A 22,704-nucleotide genomic window follows, 5' to 3' on the forward strand; every position below is an offset into this window, starting at 1 on the left:
TATGATATGAAAGTGCTAATCAGCTGTTACCACTTCCAATTGTTAAGCTGACCGTGCAACAAGGGGACAGGGAACCGATTTGGGGGCTGTTTTGTGAGATTTGTTCTGCTGGAAACTCCAACATGGAAAGGATGGAAGAGGAGTGACAATGGGGACAATAAGTGCTAGTAACCTCTCTTTGTCCCTGCAAGTCCCTGTACGTGGCACATAGCCACTTGGGACAGAAGAGGATGCTGAAAGTTGGAAACATCTGGACTTGAATGGACATGCACATTTGTTATTGATTTTTTTCTGTCACATTTACAAATCATTAGTTATCAGTCAGTATGTTAGTGTGCTTGCTGCACAAAGCAGCACGGCACACTATTGTTCTTCTTAAGTTTACTTTATTTATTAGTATTGCGCAATGCACAATACTATTGTTATTCTTTATTATTATTTTTATTCTGCCAGATGTTTGGACCGCTTCTTCTCCAGCAGTTTTTGAGATAGAGACCCCAAACCAACTTTAAATTGTGCGGTAGTATTGGGAATGGCATGCTTAGATACAACTTTTGGGTTACCGCACTCGTTCTCTCGTTCTTGTCATTTTGCTGTCATTTTTTCCCATAGAAAATGAATTTGGGCTCATGTTTCGAGTCATCCTGCTCAGACATGCTTCATCAGAGATGCACCAAACTTCATGTGATCCATCAGGGCAACTCCCCCGAGACATACATGCAATCGGTTCTGACCCACACTTGTCTTTTCCTTTTTTTCTCTCCATAGATTTTCATTCATTTTTGGGCCCATTCAAATGAATGGAGTTTTGGTCAGTCACACTTCACCACCCATCCACCAAACTTCATATGGCACCTCAGGCCAACTCACCCATCACACACATGATATCAAACACACACAGACACACATGCTCTCCCTCTTTCTACTTCATACACATACACACCAAACACAGACAAACTTCATACTCACAAACACATGCACTCTCTCTCTCTCTCACACACACACACACACACTATAAATCAACTTCAACTTTGTGGTCACTTTATGAGGAACACATGTCTGTACATACACACGTACATTTAGCATGTTATTCATTAGCATGCTAACAGGCAAGTAGTTAGTTTGTTAGCCTTTACAAATCAACTGCCACTTAGAGGCTGTCCACATGGCAACGGATTCAGGTGAATCTGATAAAATTGTTTATCGTTTCGGCCTGGTGTCCACACCGCACCGGCGTTTTGGGTGCCCCAAAACGAGAACGGGTTCCAGAGTGGAAAAATCTGGCAACGGCGCCGTTGCGAAGTCGTCTGGATGAGTAGAACGGATTTGTTTACGATGATGTCACAACCACATGACTAGAACAAGCAGCACTCTCGCTGTTTTGTATGAACCACTGCATTGCATTCACTTTTGTATTCAGCTTTTCAAAATGTTCACACACAATATAAAAAGTTATATAAATTATATAAAAATGCTTTTCAAAATGCTCACACACAATAAGAAAATTAAGTTATATAAAACTATGCACACTAATAAAACTAATTTGTACACACAGAAGGTGCGATTTCCTCGCGTAGTCGCAGCCATCTTCTTGTTGTTGTTGTGTGTTTGTTCCTGACTGCTTCACGCCGGGTAGAAGAAGGGGTTTATGCGCATGCGTCCTACTTCTTCTATTGTTCTGGTGTCTCCGATGGGACCGTCTTACAGCGCACGTAGAGGTGTGGCATGTGTATTGCATCATTTTCAGCAAGCGTTGCGTTGCCATATGTACCTGATATTTTACTGATCCATTGCCCATGTGGACGCGATATTTTTTTAAAATAAAATCTCGTTGCCGTTGTCGTGTGGATGTAGCCTTAGTGGCCACTTTATTAGGAGCACTTGTGTCTGTACATATACACACCCATATACAGTTAGCTTGTTAGCTATTAGCACATTAGGAGGCTAACGGTTAATATGTCAGCTATTACAGATCAACTTCAACTTAGTGGTCATTTTATTAGAAACACTTCTTTTCATACATACAAACAGACGTATTTAGCATTAACATGGTATGAGTCAAGTCAAGTTTATTTGTATAGCGCTTTTAACAATAAAAATTGTCGCAAAGCAGCTTTACAGAATTTGAACGACTTAAAACATGAGCTAATTTTATCCCTAATCTATCCCCAATGAGCAAGCCTGTGGCGACAGTGGCAAGGAAAAACTCCCTCAGACGACATGAGGAAGAAACCTCGAGAGGAACCAGACTCAAAAGGGAACCCACCCTCATTTGGGCAACAACAGACAACATGACTATAACATTAACAGTTTTAACATGAGCATGTAGGCATCTTAGCAGGGTCACAGTTAGTATGTTGGCTGTTAAAAATCAACTTCAACTTAGTGGCCCCTTTATTAGGAACATGTGTTCTGCCATACCTAGACACACACAAACATTTAGCACATGAACCATTGGCATGTTAGCATGCCAGCAGGTAGCATGTTAGGTTTTACAAATCAACTTAAACTTAGTGGCCACTTTATTAGGAATACTTGTGTCAAAACATGCAGACATACATTGAGCATGTCAGCAGGCCAGCAGTTATGGCCCTTTTCCACTACCCTTTTTCAGCTCACTTCAGCCCGACACGGCTCGCGTTTCGATTACCAAAAACCAGCACGACTCAGCTCGTTTCAGCCCCGCTTAGCCCCTAAAACTCGCACCGTTTTGGAGTGGGGCTGAAGCGAGCCAAGCCGTGCCGAGTGAGGTTGGGGGCGTGAGCAGACACTCCCCTGTGCACTGATTGGTGAGGAGTGTCCTCACATGCCCACACACGCCCCGCGAGCGCGCTGGGATCTGTAAACACCGCAAACCCGGAAGAATAATAATTATGAATTACGAGAATTTCTGAAGCCTTATGCACCTCGCCTCATCTATGCGCTCTTGCCAGTATCTGTTGGCGTTGTCGGTGACAACAAGCCACAGCACCAAGACCAGCAACACTAACGACTCCATGCCCTCCATGTTTATTGTTTACTCTCCGGGTCGTGAGACTACCGCTTAAAAGATCACTGAATCAGTGACGTACAGAGCATCGTGGACGAGTTCGCGGAGCGCAAGGCTCGTCGTATGCCCTTCATGAATCATAAATAATGATTATAAATAATAGGCTATTGATGTTTTATTATGAGCCATGTACAGTATGTCACCTGTTTTTTTGTTTCTGAGTTACATGTTCGTTTGAAGGACTTAATGTACAAAATAACATAGTTGCACCCCGTAGTGTTGAAATTGGTAAACACAGTGCATTCAGTGAGGTTTGCACCACCCTCCTTTTATTTCTGACTCTTCCTGTCACCGTTGCAACCTCTGAGCGCTCATTCGTATGCCCTTCAAATAATGTGCGCAGTATAGGCTATTGATGTTTTATTATGAGCCATGTACAGTATCCTAATGTTTTTTGTTTCTGAGTTACATGTTCGTTTGAAGGACTTGATGTACTAAATAACATAGTTGCACCCGGTAGTGTTGAAATTGGTAAACACCGCAGTTGCGGACATTTTGTAGCCTAAAATGATGTTATGATAAGCTTTAATAAAGGGCCCGGTCATTTGCCCCGCCCCCGGCCCGGCTCTGACTTGTTCCGCCACTGTCACTGATGTCACTGTTTGCGCTGCTTAACGACATCACGTGACGTCCACCCACTTTCGCTAACTCCACCCAATGTGTCCACCCACTTCCAGCCAGCACGGTTCAGCGCGGTTGTAGTCGAAATGCAACTCCAACAGCCCCACTCAGCCCGACTCAGCTCGACTCAGCACGGCACGGCTCAGCCGCGTTTGTAGTGGAAAAGCGGCATTAGTATGTTAGCCATGACTAATCAACTTAATGGCCACATTATTAGGAACACCCGTGTCAGTATAAACACACACACATACATTTAGCATGTTACTATTTGCATGTTAGCAGGCTAGTAGTTCATATGTTAGCCAATACAAATCAACTTCACCTCACTGGCAACTTTAGTAGAAACAGTTGTGTCTGTACACAGGGGCGCAACTGCCCACTTTTTGGGGGGTATGCAGCAACAATTTTGGTGCCCCCCCCACACACACACACACACGTGCGTGCATACACACACACATATATACATATATATATATACACATATACATATATATATATATATATATATATATATATATATATATATATATATATATATACACACACACACTTTACAGTTCACTGAAGTTTATTTAAACATACAGTTAGGTCCATAAATATTTGGACAGACAACATTTTTCTAATTTTGGTTCTGTACATAACCACAATGAATTTTGAACAAAACAATTCAGATGCAGTTGAAGTTCAGACTTTCTGCTTTAATTCAGTGGGCTGAACAAAATGATTGCATAAAAATGTGAGGAACTAAAGCTTTTTAAACACAATCCCTTCATTTCAGGGGCTCAAAAGTAATTGGACAAATTAAATAATTGTAAATAAAATGTTCATTTCTAATACTTGGTTTTAAACCCTTTGTTGGCAATGACTGCCTGAAGTCCTGAATTCATGGACATCACCAGACGCTGTGTTTCCTCCTTTTTAATGCTCTGCCAGGCCTTTACTGCAGCGGTTTTCAGTTGCTGTTTGTTTGTGGGCCTTTCTGTCTGAAGTTTAGTCTTTAACAAGTGAAATGCTTGCTCAATTGGGTTGAGAGACTGACTTGGGCATTCAAGAATATTCCACTTCTTTGCTTTAATAAACTCCTGGGTTGCTTTGGCTTTATGTTTTGGGTCATTGGCCATCTGTATTATGAAACGCCGACCAATCAGTTTGGCTGCATTTGAGCACACAGTATGTCTCTGAATACCTCAGAATTCATCCGGCTGCTTCTGTCCTGTGTCACATCATCAATAAACACTAGTGACCCAGTGCCACTGGTAGCCATGCATGCCCAAGCCATCACACTGCCTCCACCGTGTTTTACAGATGATATGGTATGCTTTGGATCATGAGCTGTACCACGCCTTCGCCATACTTCGCAGGCCAACGATGAGTGCCATCCACTTCACCAGCACCAGGAAGTACCTCGCCGTCTTGCCTCGCGCAAGAGCTTCATCACCGTTGAACCTCTCGACACTGCTCAGATATCAAATTTCCATCTTGAAAGATGGAAAGACCTAGACGATGCCGATCGCAACGCAGCGCTTCCCGAACATCAAGAGCAGTTGCCAACAGGAAGCTCTCTCAGTCGTAAGGACTGGGTGACATTGAACCGGGCAAGGAGTAAAGTGGGTAAAATGAAGAAGAACCTGGCACATTGGGGTATTGCAACAGATGCAAGATGTCCCTGCGGCGAAGAACAGACGATGGACCACATCTTACAGGACTGTCCACTAGGTCCTCACTGCTCTGATGTGGACCTAAGAGAAGTCACCAACACCGCCATCTCCTGGATAAAGCACTATCGTGACAAGATATGATGATGATGCCATACTTTTTTCTTTCCATCATTCTGGTAGAGGTTGATCTTGGTTTCATCTGTCCAAAGAATGTTCTTCCAGAACTGTGCTGGCTTTTTTAGACGGTTTTTAGCAAAGTCCAATCTAGCCTTTTTATTCTTGAGGCTTATGAGTGGCTTGCACCATGCAGTGAACCCTCTGTATTTACTTTCATACAGTCTTCTCTTTATGGTAGATTTGGATATTGATACACCTACCTCCTGGAGAGTGTTGTTCACTTGGTTGGCTGTTGTGAAGGGGTTTCTCTTCACCATGGAAATTATTTTGTGATCATCCACTACTGTTGTCTTCTATGAGTGTCCAGGTCTTTTTGCAATGATGAGTTCACCAGTAGGCAGCATGGTGGTGTAGTGGTTAGCGCTGTCGCCTCACAGCAAGAAGGTCCGGGTTCAAGCCCCGTGGCCGGCGAGGGCCTTTCTGTGCGGAGTTTGCATGTTCTCCCCGTGTCCGCGTGGGGGTGCTCCGGTTTCCCCCACAGTCTAAAGACATGCAGGTTAGATTAACTGATGACTCTAAATTGACTGTAGGTGTGAATGGTTGTCTGTGTCTATGTGTCAGCCCTGTGATGACCTGGTGACTTGTCCAGGGTGTACCCTGCCTTTTGCCCGTAGTCAGCTGGGATAGGCTCCAGCTTGCCTGTGACCCTGTAGAACAGGATAAAGCGGCTACAAATGATGAGATGAGTTCACCAGTGCTTTCTTTCTTTCTCAGGATGTACCAAACTGTAGATTTTGCCACTCCTAATATTGTAGCAATTTCTCAGATGGGTTTTTTCTGTTTTCGCAGCTTAAGGATGGCTTGTTTCAACTGCATGGAGAGCTCCTTTGACCGCATGTTTTCTTCACAGCAAAATCTTCCAAATGCAAGCACCACATCTCAAATCAACTCCAGGCTTTTTATCTGCTTAATTGAGAATGACATAACGAAGGAATTGCCCACACCTGCCCATGAAATAGCCTTTGAGTCAATTGTCCAATTACTTTTGGTCCCTTTAAAAACAGGGTGGCACATGTTAAGGAGCTGAAACTCCTAAACCCTTCATCCAATTTTAATGTGGATACCCTCAAATGAAAGCTGAAAGTCTGGACTTTATGTCCATGTCCATTATATAACTATAACTTGAATATGTTTCAGTAAACAGGTAAAAAAAAAATTGTGTCAGTGTCCAAATATATATGGACCTAACTGTATCTCACTATAACAACTGAGGTACTCATAGCACAAAACATTTACATTTGCACAATGTCCAGAACACCAGTCAGGGTGTTAAAAGGAAAAAGTAAGAAAATGGAGTAAAACAAAAAGTAAGATATTTCATCTTTGACCCACATGTAGTAGAGTTCAAGTACCAAAATGCAACTACTTCAGTAAAGTACAAATACTTCAAAAAGGTAAGTTAGTACAGCAACTAATTTTACTTTGTACTAAACTAAACAGCAACTAATTGTGCTTTGTACTAAAAGTAATTTGTTACTATCCAGTCCATCACTGGCCAAAGGATAGGAAGGAACTAAATTGTAACATGCCGTGCCTTGGCACTCGCCCATTTGTCATGTATAGAATCAAAGGAAATAGACCGCACCAGAGTATTTATTATGGAAATTAATTAATCTGACTTTCTGTTACACAAGCCAGAGCTATCCATGAATGGTGATTGCATAATCAGGTGCTTGTCTGACCGACACTAACGATCGTTGCATTCACGCAGGCACCACATTTCAGTCAATTTGACAAACGGGTACTAAATCCTTGCCCATAGCCTGTGTGTGCATCAGGCTCAGCTATACAATATGCCAAATCGCTATACAATTTCAGCTAGCCAGGCCAGCACAGCACTATCTAGTCTTCTGTGAACTTCATAGCCTAATCCCTGACCCTGAACACAAGATCTATTTCCATCATAGTCCATACCCACTACTGTCTTTCATCCATGTCAACATTTTTTGGCGCATCCCCTCACATGCCTTCTTTTCTTTCTCTCTCTTCCTAACTTGGGCACCTGATAACTTTTTCGCTTTCTCCATCCTGCTGTAAACAATCACCCGGCCTATGGGCGGCAGCTACTGTATGGAGCACTCAGCAGCACCCCCTCCCCTTCCCTTCCCTTCTCTCCTCCCCTCCCCTTCTCTCCTCCCCTCCTCCTTCCACGGTGAGTAGCCCAAGCTGTGGAAAGTAAAGAGATGTTGGATGTTTCTTTACTATTTTAAGCAGAATATTTTGAGCATAGCCAAGAGTAGTTTTAAAACATAGCATGATAATTTTTTTGTCCCTACCTTGTTTTGGCGCCCCCCGGCAGAGCGCCCATATGCACTGCATATAGAGCATACCCCGTTTTTGCGCCACTGTCTGTACATACACACACACACACACACACATACATACATTTTAGCATGTTAGTATGTTAGCCGTGACTAATCAACTTCAACTTTATGGCCACATTATTAGGAGCACCTGTGTCTGTATAAACACGCATGCATTTATTTGCATGTTAGCAGTCAGTAGGTTAGCCTTTACAAATCAACTTCACCTTAGTGGCCACTTTATTAGGAACACTTGTCGATGTATAAACACACTATAACTCAACCTCAGCTTTGTGGTCACTTTATGAGGAACACTTGTGTCTGTACATACACACGTACATTTAGTGCATTATTCTTTAGCATGTAAACAAGCCATCAGTTAGTATGTTAGCCATTACACATCAAATTCAACTTAAGCCCTATTCGCACGGGATAATTATTACCTGTGGACCTCTGGTAATTCGGAATAATTACAGAGAATGTCTGAGTTCTTAGTCCCGTGCGAATGCGCCATGTCCGTAATTTGCCAAGTAATAATTCCGCCGCGAATTACCTACTGTGTTTCGGCAAAACACAGACATCCAGTGGTAATACAAGTCCCGTGTGAATGTGCATGTCTGTGTAATTATTAAACGCGCGTCTCTTGTACTTTTCTGGAGTGAATAATGGAGGATACGGGCGAAATATTGATAAACAGCATTTCAGGGGCAAGTGGTAGTAGGCCTATCCCGTATTTGAACCAGATAAGCAGAAACAGCTCCAAGAAGAACTCCAAGAAGAAAGTACGAAGAATCTTCAACTGGATGGCTTGTGTGGCAGCACATGGTAAGGAGCCACACTAACCCCCATGACAGCAATACGAAGATATTTTGGTTAACGGAGGGAAGACAAATGTCCATTTAGCAAAATACCCGGCTATGTGTAAACAGCGCCATAAACTGCCTGTTCACTTACATTGTCATCTCGAGACTGTTTTCATTTGCAGTGACCCCGCCTTCTCATTTTGAGAGCGTGGAGCAAACATACTGTATCCCTATCATATGCGTTTCCCCTCTCTTAATTTGGATACAGTGCTATTCTTATGCCTACTGTGTTTTCATCCTACCTTATTAATGCACCATTAATGTACTACAGTAATATGTTGGCACTTCCAACATGCTACAACTGTACTGATTGCTGCCAAACGCGCCTTTATTCTAACCACCTACCCAACCTTGTTTATAGCTGATATCTGGTACCCTGATAGAAGACCCAGGGAGAGAGGCCTGTCCTTCTGGGAAGTGGAGGTGCTGGAGAACTTTCGGGAGAAAGACTGGTACCAAAACTTCCGAATGCCCAAAGAGGCCTTTGAGAAGCTGTGTGACCACCTGCGCCCACACATTAAGCCCCAAACCACCAACATGCTGGCACCAATACCTGTTGAGAAGAGGGTGGCACTCACAATCTACAGGCTTGCAAGTAATGTGGAATTCCACGATGTTGCCAACTTGTTTGCCATTGGGACCAGCACAGCATGCAACATTTTCTGGGAGGTCTGTCAGGCGCTGAGTGATCTCAGGAAGGTGTTTGTGAGGGGGCCAAAATCTGTTCCGGAAGTCAACGGAATCATCAATGGTTTAGAGAGGAAGACCAGATTCCCCATGTGTGTTGGTGCTTTGGATGGGACACACATGCCGATCATTGCTCCGCAGAACTATCCCACCAACTACTACAATAGGAAAGGGTGGTATAGTGTTGTACTTCAAGGCCTTGTTGACCACAACTACAAATTCATGGATTTTGACGTTGGGTGGCCTGGAAAACCGGTCACAATGTCTGTAAATTCAGTGAATTACAGACTTTTGCTTATCCCGTCTGAATGCGCCACACAATAACACAGAGGTGCGGGGGTAATTGCGAATTACCAGAGGTCCATAGGTAATACTTATCCCGTGCGAATAGGGCTTTAGTGGCCATTTTATTAGGAACACATCTGTTTGTACATACATACCCACAGACACATGTATTTAGCATGTTAGCTATGAGCATGTAGGCATTATTAGGGCCGCAGTTAGTATGTTGGCTGTTAAAAATTAACTTCAACTTAGTGGCCACTTTATTAGGAACACGTCTGTCTGTCTGTACATGCACACAGCCACAAACAAAGATTTAGCAATGGAATCATTATCATGTTAGCAGGCTAGCAGTTAGTATGTTAGCCGTTACAAATCAACTTCAAATTAGTGGCCACTTTATTAGGAACACCGGTGTCGGTACATACATTTAGCATGTTATCCATTTGCATGTTAGCAGTGCTAACATTTTATTAGGAACACTTGTCTGTAAAAACACAAACAGTAAATCAACTTCAACTTAGTGGCTACTTTACTAGGAACACTTGCGTCAAAACATACACAGATGTGTATGTTTTGACACAAGTGTTCCTAATAAAGTTGAGCATGTCAGCCATTATCATGTTAGCAGGCTAGCAGTTAGTATGTTACCAGTGACTAATCAACTTCAACTTAATGGCCACTTTATTAGGAACACTTCTTTCTGTACATACATGCACACAGCCACAAACAAACATTTAGCAATTTAGCACTTGTGTCTGTATAAACACACATACATTTAGCATGTTAGCAGTTAATATGTTCACCAATACAAATCAACTTCACCTCAGTGGCCACGTTATTAGGAACACTTGTTTCTGTATAAACACACACATACAGTACATTGAGCATGTTAGCAGTTACAAATCAACTGCAACTTTGTGGCCACTTTATTAGGAACACGTGTTCATACGTAGACAAACATCTAGTATATTAGCCATTAGTATGTCGCATGTTAGCAGGATACCAATTTGTATGTTATCCGTTACAAATCAACTTCAACTTAGTGGCCACTTTATTAGGAACACTTCTGTCCATACACACACAGACACAAACATTTAACATGTTAGCCAAGCACATGTTAGCATGCCAATAGGTAGCATGTTAGGTGACAAACTTCAATTTTGTAGCCACTTTATTAGAAATACGCATGTGTGTATGGACTTCCGGCACCCCTCGAGAGTGGCAGCCAGTTACAGCAGCTCCTCTCTTACTTTTCATTCTTACTTGTTTTTTGTTTTTTTTTACCTTTTTTAAATGTTCTTTTTAAGTTTCACAGTTTACTTAGTTTCTTTTAACTACTATTTATTTTACTACATGAACTATGTGCGGAAAACCTGTGTTTTTTCTGCTTGTTTGTAGACTTCTGTTCACGCTCACATTGGGGGAGCCAGCGCACAGCCATGGCTCTATTGTTTACACCAGGGAACAGCTGCAAGCACTCAGTAACATCGCTGTGATCCCCGTGGAGATTCCGGATATACCATGGGAATTAAGGAGGCGGAGAAGGGGAAAACATGCCGGTGTTGAGTGTCGTGCCAGGAAGAGACGCTACAAACCCGTCCTTCCATTTGTTATCATGGGGAATGTAAGATCTCTTCCTAATGAAATGGATGAGTTAGCGGCGCTGACTCGGCACCAGCAGGAATACCGGCAGTGTAGTCTGATGCTGGTTACAGAGACATAGCTAACCGCGCTAACTTCGGATGCTAACATCGCACTTGATGGCGTCCAAATTCGGCATGCAGACAGGACAAAGGAGAGCGGTAAGAGGAAAGGAGGGGGACTGGCTGTGTTTATCAATGATAGATGGTGTAACCCGGGACACATCACTATTAAAGAGAAAATCTGCAGTAAGGATATTGAACTGTTAGCCGTTAGCATGAGGCTGTATTATTTACCAAGAGAATTCTTGCATGTTATCGCGATAACTGCTTACATTCCCCCCTCTGCTGACGCAAACATGGCATGTGACGTCATCCACTCAGTCACAAGCGGACTTCAGACACAGCATCCACAGGCTCTCATCCTGATCTCTGGGGATTTTAACCATGCTTCCCTGTCCTCCACTCTCCCCAACTTCAGACAGTACATAACATGCAGCACAAGAGACAATAAGACACTGGATCTGTTTTATGCCAACACCAAGGAAGCATATCGTACATCATTCCTCCACCCCCAGGCAAATCTGATCACAACTTGGTGCATCTCCTGCCAGTCTACAGACCTATTGTTCACAGACATTCAGTCAATACACAACAGGTAAAAAGCTGGACTGATAAGGCTTATGAGGCTTTGAAGGACTGCTTTGGCACTACAGACTGGGATGTTCTTCGTGAGCCCCATGAGGATGTAGACAGCCTCACGAGCTGCATCATGGACTACATAAACTTCTGTGTGGAGAACACTGTGCCCACTAAAACAGTACGGTGCTTCTCAAACAACAAACCCTGGGTTACTCCTGAGCTGAAGGCTCTCCTGAATGAGAAGAGTGTATTCAGATCAGAAACAGAGAGGAATTGAGGAGGGTACAGAAGGAGCTGAGAAGAAAAATCAGGGAAGGTAAAGACCGCTACAGGAGGAGAATGGAGGACCAGCTGCAGCAGAGCAACGTGAGTGGAGTCTGGAGGGGCCTTAAAATCATTTCAGGCAGCTTAGAGGTGAGTTGCAATGGGCAAATGACCTGAACGACTTCTTTAACAGATTTGATCAGGCACCGGCCCTCCCCCAAAATCAGCCCACTGTTACTGCTACTGTCTCTTCCTGGTCATCGTCACCCAGCCCACAGACCTCCTCCTCACCCTCTCAGCACCCCTCCATCATCATACCTCCAGCTCAGTGCTTCACACCTCCATGCGTAACACCGAGCACTGTAATGGAAACTTCTAATAAACACTTCAGAACGCTTAGCAGTTGTCTTTTCAGTTATTTATGATAGTAGATCATATAAAACAGAGATATAAAACAGGAAACAAAGAAGAAGACGACACCACTTCAAGTGATGCCGGGAGTGCGCACTCTGAGTTGTGTCTTAGTGGCTGTTATCTATTATACTCTAAAGGCATTCGCTTACTGCTCGTGTCTGTACGCGATTGGCTCAAGGCTTTCTATGAAGCTTTGTTAAAGCATGCACCTGGCATGCTCTGGGATGTACTGTATAGGCGGATGCATGGTTAGGGAGAACTCAGGACACCCTGCTTATCACCAGCCAAGGGCACAGAAAGGCGATTACAGCATGTGGGAAAAACAACTTCTCAGTACACTAGGCCACTTGAGCTCAACACACAGAAACACAGAATCTCATCTCATCTCATTATCTCTAGCCGCTTTATCCTGCTCTACAGGGTTGTAGGCAAGCTGGAGCCTATCCCAGCTGACTACGGGTGAAAGGCAGGGTACACCCTGGACAAGTCGCCAGGTCATCACAGGGCTGACACATAGACAACCATTCACACCTACAGTCAATTTAGAGTCACCAGTTAACCTAACCTGCATGTCTTTGGGCTGTGGGGGAAACCGGAGCACCCAGAGGAAACCCACATGGACACGGGGAGAATATGCAAACTCCGCACAGAAAAGCCCTCGTCGGCCACGGAGCTCGAACCCGGACCTTCTTGCTGTGAGGCGACAGCACTAACCACTACACCACCATGCCGCCCAACACAGAGAATAGGAATGTTAATTCAATAAATTTCCTTCACATTTCCCCCCTTTTTATCCTACAAGAAGATCGATCAGTGCACAAACACTGTTTCACAAACAGTTTCACAAACAGACCACCCGGTAAGGAGGGTGAAGATGGATGTTCGATGAGAACGGACCTCTCATTTTGGAACCTGTTCACTGGTACAACTCCTTCCAACACAATAGTCTCACCAGCTGGAACAACTTGGAAGCTCCTTCCCTGTAGCCTCGCTACACCATGGGGCTAGGTGTTGTTTGCCTGCTTGTGTCTCACCTCAAGTATTTTAAGGACTGCCCTGTAGCCGTGAGAGATGGGCTGATGTGTCATTCCGGCTCTGGAACAGATGTCATAGAGCACATCAAGGGTATTAGTACCTACAAGCACAAGGGGCTCTGTGTTGGTTTCAAAGTCAGGTACAACCAGGGCAAGTGTGTTTATATCAACTGATGTCCCAACAAACTCTTCTGGGAAAGTTACAGCCAACTCTACATAGGCCAAATAGGAGACAGACTGCCCCGCTGCTCCCTCTTCCTCAAAGAGGTCAAACAATTTCTTGCTCTGAAAGATGTTGTCTGTAGAATGACTGGGGTATGGTTGTTACCTGTGAGCCTGTGTCAAGGAGGCAGTTGACTTCTTCGCCTCCTATGTGTATGCAGGCTGTACCCTTGGTACCAACCAACCCACTTGGGAGTTTGAATGGGCGGCTTCTTACTGATTGTTCTAGATTGGCACATACTCGAACTTTGTTCTTGGCATTTATGTCTGAGGGACGCTGGTTCTCCTCAGCCCCTGTTTGTCCCACAACAGGAACTGTTAGGCGTTTAAATGTGGGCTGGGGCTGTTCCTTGCCTCCCATATATGCCGTTTCTCCTCTGTTTTTTCTTTTCAGCCACTAAGGCAGGGTTTGCAGCTTCACTGCACATTGGGGAAATGTGTCCATTCTCCCCACAGTTGAAGCAGTACCAGGGCCGAGGTCTGTTCATCTGCTTCATTGTTATCTGGCTCTGCATGGTTGTATTAACATTGCCTGTGTCTGATATTTGACCCTGGGATTTTTCTGCAGCTCCATTTCTTTTAGTCCCCTTCTTCATCTGAATTGTGAAAGAGGCTAATTGTCTCTGCAGGTTAGCAACCTCCTTCTTAAGATCCTCCATGGCATTGTGACTCACCTCTGGGTTCTGGTTTGGTTCTGCACAGGCAGACGCCTCCTGAGACTGGATCTGGACTTGCTGCTTTGTGCCACCAATGTGTTTTTTCATATGGCTAGCTTTTGCTTGCTGCCTGTCTTCCTCTGTGTGCAACATCAGCAGGAGCTCTGGAAACGATGGTGGGTGGTCTTTCCTTCGTTCAAGTTGCAGAGTGGAGAGCAGAACATTGTCCCAAGACCCCCTACAGAACTGTTTCAGGAGATGTTTATCTACTTCTTCTGGTGCAATCCCACGTCTTTTTGTTGCCAGGTTCAGTGCAGCCAGTGAAGGTAAGTGGAAGGTTTCTCACCCAGATCCTGGAGGGTGTTCAAGAATCAGGCAAAAAGTTCTTCCCCATCTTCCACCATACCAAAAGCCGAGTCTAATAGCTGAAGATAAGCTGAAGGGAGTGACTCAGGCCATAGTCCTCTGACAACATCAGCTGCTGGTGGGAGCAAGCGTTCAAGGATCTTCCTGGATATCTGGAGTGGGGACATGCTGGGATCAGTTTGGAGCAGCTCAATGTGTGATACATGTATACCAAATCCAGGATCTGCACTGAACTCTTTGGATTTTCCCATTGTGCTATGTTTTGGTCAAGTCAATGAGTGTCAGTCAGATACTTTTTATGTTGGCACAGAAAAGCAACCAGCTGTAGTCGATCATGATCACTAAGTACAGTGGCTTTGGCCTGAAATAATAATTTTGAGTCCATGTATGTATATTTTTTGACCCTGTATGTATAATTTTGACCCTGTCTTGATTTTGGAAAACCCAAAATAAATTTTGCACTTCTGCATCAAATTATTTTACAGAAAATATTTGATAGAAACAAAATCCAATAATTTGATTCTTGTATTAATAACTTGTAGTGTATTAATGCAGAGGGTTACAAGTAATCAGTAAATGAAATATACATGCTTATCAGTGATGGTTACATATTACTGACTCATAATTCAAACTAACTCTTAGCCATCCAGCATACTTTATTTTATAGAAAATATTTGATAAAAACAAAAGAATCCAATAAAGTATACTGGATGGCTGAGAGTCAGTTTGAATTATGAGTCAGAAAAATGTAACCATCACTGATAAGCATGTATGTATATTTCATTTACTGATTACTTGTAACCCTCTGCATTAATATACTACAAGGTATACAGTCACAGTCAACACAGAATATTGTAAAAAAGCTTCCTGAATTTGAATTTAGGTTTGATAAAAATATTTCACCGTGTCTATAGGAAAACCTACAGGGTTTTTTTTCCCCCCCAAACAATCTTCTACTCTGTCTACTGTGTGTAATGGTGCAGGAAAAAATTCCAAGCCCAAAATGTTTGCATAAAAATAAAGCAGGCTGGCAGAATTCCAGTTGAGCTGAGTGCATAACATGTGTAGAGAGATACCAAAAGAGGACAGTTTGGTAGTTTGTTTAGTTTTTGGTCTTGATATTACTGTATGCTGCCAGAGTAAAGGATGGAGCCTTCTTATTTGTGAAGCTAACAGATTCCTGTCCTTTTTTAGAGATGTGTGTGTGAGAGAGAGAGAGAGAGAGAGAGAGAGAGAGAGAGAGAGAGTGCAACAGAAGAAAATAATATGAGTGAAGAGAATGCCCATTGCACAGTGATGAGGAAGGAGCACTAAATACTGAACAGTTCAGGCAACAGGCAACACAGAGGCAACAGTTCCACTATACTGCTATCCAGGTTTCTCTCTTCTGTTTCTCACTGACACACAGCTGTCCACTGGACCCCTTCCTTTAGCTATCATGGACATTTTAGCAGCTGTTCTTTCTATATGAGCCATTGATTATCTTCATCATTTTAGAGAGATGTCATCCTATTTGCATAACAAGGACCTGTCATCTCGCACCAGGAAATCTGTTTTGGAGTCACCATCCTCCTCCCCATCCTCCAGCAACAAAAGCTTCAAAGTAAGAATGAGTTGTGCATGTTTACAGCTTTTTCAGCCTTTACCAGAAATGTAGAAATAATGGGTTGTGTTTGCTGTGTTAATATAAAATGTTGTAATATGTTTAGTAATATGATTATTTAAATAGAGTATCATCTACCAACAACTGCAGCTGCTCTTGAGACATTACAGTTTGGGGCTGGTTTGTGTTGTAATAATTTTTTTCTGCAGAGAAATAAAACAAAAAAAAAGAAAAGAAAGAAAATAGGCTAATAATAAAAGTAATTCTTGATTGCACATTGCATCCATTTTATCATCCATTTTAGTCATTATGCAATATGTAATTATCCAATTGATATGAAATTTTATTACTCAGCATGATTGTGAAGCAGCACACTAGTTTTTCCTGCAATTTTATTTAGTGTGATGGCGAAGTTATTTCGTACGTTCAGGAGCACAAATTGTTTCCCGATTTTATTTTCGTACACTACCTGATATTCTGTGCATTACTTCTACAGTTTGAGATATCAAAACCAACTGTAACTGTCTGACACAGAGATGTATGCTTGTATTCAGCTTTTCCAGTTCCAAGTAGTAGATATTCAAAATTATTTTTTGCCCATAGACATGAATGGAAAAAAAAAAAAACTTATAAGGTTGTGCAGACCAAACTATATGTGCTACAGACATGAAACTTTGCCATTATTTAGTAGCCCCTCTCTCTACTCAGGCAAGATAGATGAACCTAATCAGCCTAATGGTCATGGTCTAGTGCAGAATAGCACACTATTTTATGTTTTAGGTCATATCCTAAGAATCTTGAGGCCTAGAGACAAAATATTTTTTAAGTTGATTTCTTGACTAATTCTGAACAAATTTCCAATTTGCACTACTTATCTCTGCCCACTTACATTTTTTTTGCTAATTTGCATAATGTTCAAAAACTTTTAGAAACTAGTCCTAGACTTTTTGTCCCATCATTACAGAGTGCATGTCATATAGCTCAGCATGGTTTATCTGTGGCGCCTACATGTTAAAGGGATAGTTCGGGATTTTTGACATTTATCTGTATGGCATCCCCATCAACAGTGTCGTGCAAACACACTGACTTACCCCTGACAGCATCCTGTGAGTCCAGTTCTTGTCCAGTTTTGGTCCAGACGAAAGTAGTCCGGCAAGTTTGTTGGGGTCACGAAAGTAAAACGTTTTTCGTCTCAAAACAGTATGTGTTCAAAAGAGTGATATATTTGCATCACAAAATCGTTGCCAAATAAAAAGTCAGACCTCGAAATCGCTTGGCACCATTTTCCTGCGCGCTGCCGGCTTCATCCAGCTGCGGCTCCAGCTTCAAGGATAAGCTGGAGCCGCATAAGTAGGAGTCCCGGCGGGTGGTTTGTATTCGATTCGTTTATATCCCGACCTTGTTAGCTGTCAGATTTATGTTCATGGACCCGGTAAGCTGGTAAATAATATTTTTTATTATTTTTTTTCTTTACCAAATTCTAACAGAAAACGAGAGCGCCCGAAAGGGAAAGCTGAGCAGGAGCCGCCTCAGGGCTGTAATGCAAATTGCTTTCCTCCTCAGTATACAAGTGCGCTTCCATGTCAGGGAAAAAGAAACTACCACTGCTGCCTATGTAGTGCCCTATTTATACAAATAGGAGTCATTCAGGATTCAGCCATGACACGGAGCAAAAACATGGCTGAATCCTGAATGACTCCTATTTGTATAAATAGGGCACTACATAGGCAGCAGTGGTAGTTTCTTTTTCCCTGACATGGAAGCGCACTTGTATACTGAGGAGGAAAGCAATTTGCATTACAGCCCTGAGGCGGCTCCTGTTCAGGTTTCCCATTCGGGCGCTCTCGTTTTCTGTTAGAATTTGGTAAAGAAAAAAAATAATAATAAATATTATTTACCAGCTTACCGGGTCCATGAACATAAATCTGACAGCTAACAAGGTCGGGATATAAACGAATCGAATACAAACCACCCGCCGGGACTCCTACTTATGCGGCTCCAGCTTATCCTTGAAGCTGGAGCCGCAGCTGGATGAAGCCGGCAGCGCGCAGGAAAATAGTGCCAAGCGATTTCGAGGTCTGACTTTTTATTTGGCAACGGTTTTGTGATGCAAATATATCACTCTTTTGAACACATACTGTTTTGAGACGAAAAACGTTTTACTTTCGTGACCCCAACAAACTTGCCGGACTACTTTCGTCTGGACCAAAACTGGACAAGAACTGGACTCACAGGATGCTGTCAGGGGTAAGTCAGTGTGTTTGCACGACACTATTGATGGGGATGCCATACAGATTCATGTCAAAAATCCCGAACTATCCCTTTAATCAGTTCTAAAGGGGTGGAGTTGAATTTACTCAAACAGCTGTAATGTACTGTATGATTATTTGCATGCATTTGAAAGAAATTTGACAAAGTCCTGGTTAAGGAATGTTGAATTTTAGTTCTGGTCCTCAATAAGGGGCAGAGATACATTCAGAAAACTGTTTTTTTTTTTTCAGAACTGTAAGTCTGATTAAGCTTAAACTTGGTACACTGTGTCATTTTCCTAATTTGTAAGTTAATGATGACCTGGTCATTGTCAGGCCAGTCCTTCTGTCCAAATTTCATGATGATTGCTCATTTTTAACCCTCTCAAATGCCTGTTGTATGCTGATACAGCAGGCATTTGTGAGGGTTAAAAATGGGCAATCATCATGAAATTTGGACAGAAGGGCCCTATAGTGACCCAAAAAAGCTACAATGTCACTCAGATTGGCCACTGGGGAAGTGGGGGTGGGGTTCTTATAAACAAGCATATGCTCAGCATATCTTTTGTAAACTATTCTCAGGATTTATGCCAGATCAAACTGTGTTTTCAAATTACTCACTAGAGTCTCCACAATAATTAGTAAAAATCAATCAATCCAATCCATCATTTCAAGGTGGAATGTGATTGATTGATTGATTGATTGATTGATGTATAATGCTGTGCAATAGTCTTAGGCAAAGAAATGCTGTAAAAATTACTCCAAAAATAGTGAAATTCAATATTTCTACTGAAAATAAAGATTAAGCTCAGTAGACAGTAATAAATTAAATAAAGTTAATATGTATAGGTAATTGTATGGGGCCGAGTAAAATCAAGGATTAATTTCACGAGTGATTTCGAAGTTTTGAAAATTGCCTGAGTCGCGAAGCGATGAGGGCAATTTCAAAACTTTGAAATCATGAATTTTATGAGGAACCATACGATTACTTGTTTATAATATATAGCCAAATTCATACTTTGGAAACCATTCAAGTTCACAACATTTGTCATTCACGTTTTCTGAACCAATCAAAGTGCAAGACTATCTTGCACGTTTGAATCAGTTTCTAAAGCATCTTTCATCATGACACAAAAAAACTGTGATAGCACCTTGTCTAACTTGGAGCATTCATATGCCACTAGAGTGTCGTTTATTTGTCTTTCTGTGGCCCATTTCTTAAATACGGGAAGCCAAAAATTCGTACTTTTTTGGTGTTTTCATTTTCGCTTGTAGCTTTCAACTGGTTTATCATTTCTTTGTCAAATATAGCAAAATGCGGCATTGCTGAATCAGCAGAGTCAGCCATTTTGTTGACAAAATTTGCTAATTTTTGTAACCATAACCAAACAACGAACTAGCCAGTAGCATTTCAGAAACACAGCCCCTGTTAAGGAAAAAAACCCTCCTTGATTGACCAATCAGAATTGAGTAATTTGGCCCTATGTATTATAATTGGTGTAATAGCCCTTTGCTTTTTTTTCCCCTTAAATAATTGCCCCAGGTAAAATTTATGTAGTTTTATAGGGACATTAGTTGGTAAGATTTACTGAGCATTTTGGAGAATTTGCCACAGTTCTTCTTCTCAAGCCTTTGAATGTTACATTTCCTTTTAATTTTTTTGCAGAAAAACCCAGGAGCCTTCATTATTATTATATTTTTTTTTTTTAAAGTGGTGTCTTATATAAAACTTTTACTCACATACAAATATTTTTTTCCTGTAACTTTTTTGGAAAGCTAATATTTGGAAATTTAAAATGTTTTTGTACTGACTCAAAATGCATAATTAATAAAATAAATATCTATAACAAAATTTGTACTAAAAAAAATAGGGTGCCTAAGACTTGCACAGTACTGTACATGCATAAAATTTGAAACTCCTGTTCAGAGCTAGATGAAAGCTGGGGTGTGGTCAACCTCAGGGGATTTGGTTAAGTTTAAGTACAATGTTCTTAATTTATAGTATGTATATAGTACATGTATGTATATACTATAAGTCTAATGAATTTGAAATGTTCCTACAACCACCTAAGAACAAGCTAGGAACCACAGGCAATACCATAGGCACTGCCGAACAGTGCCCTATCAACCCTTTATTGAAACCAGGGAGTTGTTTTTGACTGTGCAATCCTTCTGCCTTTTCATCAGGAAATGCAGATTTCTAGTTTTAGTTTTCTAGTCACTTTTCTAATATTGGGGGCCAAGCAACAAAGCTACATTGGCAACCATTGTATATTTCTCCCTTTTCTTGTTCATCTTCTTCTGGCTAGGGTGTCTATGGAAAAAGATTCAAAATTAGGCACACCGATTGGGACCAGTCCTGTGATTCTTTTCACCAAGTTTCATGTTTGCACCTGAAGTGCTTTAGTGCAATCAGTGGGTCAAATTTAGAGGTGTGTTTATGCAAGTAACTTTTGAACTGTATGTCCGATTTTCACAAACTGAGGAACTATTGGATTATTTGGCTCAACCCTCATTTAATGCACCCCATGAATTTCTGCCACATTGGATTTTCCACCATTTGGGATTTTATCAAAGTTTTGTGTTTTTTTTCCCACTACTCCTCAGACAAATTTTGTCCAGTTTTCACAAAGTGTGTCATAAATTATTGTGGCAGCGGGGGCGTGGTCAAGCGCCGGTCTGTGACAGGGGGGCGGAGCTAGGGAAGGTGAGTGGCAGAATCACTACACCTGACGGTAATTAACGTGTTTGTGTGTCTTCCCAGTACCGCGCCCTATTTAAGGAGGCAGAGGGAGAGCAGAGGAGAGCTCTTCCCGGGACAAGAACACAGCGTGTGTGTGTGTGTGTGTGTGTGTGTGTATTTACCAAATACGAACAATTGTTATACTGAAAAGTCTGGCAATAAAAGCCTGTTGTTCCCTGAAGCTTTGTCCTGCCGTCCTCTGTGCTCCACCCACACCTAAGAGAGCTCTACAGTGGTGCTGAAACCTGGGATTAAAAGGTGGAGCACCAACCCAGCAGCCCCATGGAATCCTCCCCGTTCATGGACCTGGTCCACGCCCTCACCACGGCTCAGCAAAGCCAGCACCAGGCGCTCATCACGCTCCGAAAGGAACAAGAGCGGCGCTTCGAAGCCCTGGGGCTGGCCCAGCAGGAAGATCGCGAGGCGTTCTGGCATCTCCTCGCGTCATCGGGGTCCACCAACACCCCGGCCGCAGGCCCATCTCCCCTCACCGTGACCAAGATGGGCCCGCAGGACGACCCCGAGGCGTTCCTCGCATTGTTTGAACAGGTCGCTGAAGCCTCGGGGTGGCCGATGGAGCAGCGCGCGGCGCGCCTCCTCCCCCTCCTGATGGGAGAGGCGCAGCTGGCCGCGCTACAGCTCCCCGCCGACCGCCGGCTGACCTACGCGGACCTTCGCCGGGCCATCCTCCAGCGCGTGGGGCGCACACCAGAACAACAGCGCCAGCGCTTCCGCGCGCTGCGGTTGGAGGGAGTCGGCCGGCCGTTCGTGTTTGGCCAGCAGCTCCGGGACGCCTGCTGGCGGTGGCTGAGGGCTGACGATCGCGAAGCCGAGGGAATCATTGATCAGGTGGTGCTGGAGCAGTTCATCGCCCGCTTACCAGCCGGAACCGTGGAGTGGGTCCAGTGCCACCGCCCGGTGTCGCTGGATCAGGCAGTAGGACTGGCGGAGGATCATTTGGTGGCTGTTCCGGTGGCAGGACAGCCGACGACGTCTTCTCTCTCTCTTTCTCCCCTCCCTTCTGTGTCCCGTCCTCGCCCCATTCCCCCACCACGGAGACGGGGGCTGGCTCCACCCCAGCTGGCCCGCCGCACCCGTGGTGCCCTCTCGTTTCTCCCTCCTGTGTCTGTCTCTCCCCCCCCTCAGGTGAGTGAGCCCCAGAGCACCGGTGCAGAGGGAAAGCCCAGGCCGGTTTGCTGGCGCTGCGGGGAGCCGGGCCACCTGCAAC

General features: G+C 43.2%; 1 protein-coding gene across 1 annotated transcript in view; it reads left to right on the forward strand.

Annotated features, from left to right (window-relative positions):
* The first annotated feature begins 16,338 nt into the window (after nt 1-16,338).
* LOC132896012 (protein phosphatase 1 regulatory subunit 12A) overlaps nt 16,339-22,704 on the forward strand; it is a 159,117-nt gene continuing 152,751 nt past the window's right edge. The window contains exon 1 of the mRNA XM_060936740.1: nt 16,339-16,484. Coding sequence (XP_060792723.1) covers nt 16,383-16,484 — 102 coding nt within the window. The 5' untranslated portion in view covers nt 16,339-16,382. The remainder of the gene's footprint in view (nt 16,485-22,704) is intronic.

This window comes from Neoarius graeffei, chromosome 13, assembly GCF_027579695.1.
Source record: "Neoarius graeffei isolate fNeoGra1 chromosome 13, fNeoGra1.pri, whole genome shotgun sequence".
In the NCBI taxonomy this organism is placed as follows: domain Eukaryota; kingdom Metazoa; phylum Chordata; class Actinopteri; order Siluriformes; family Ariidae; genus Neoarius; species Neoarius graeffei.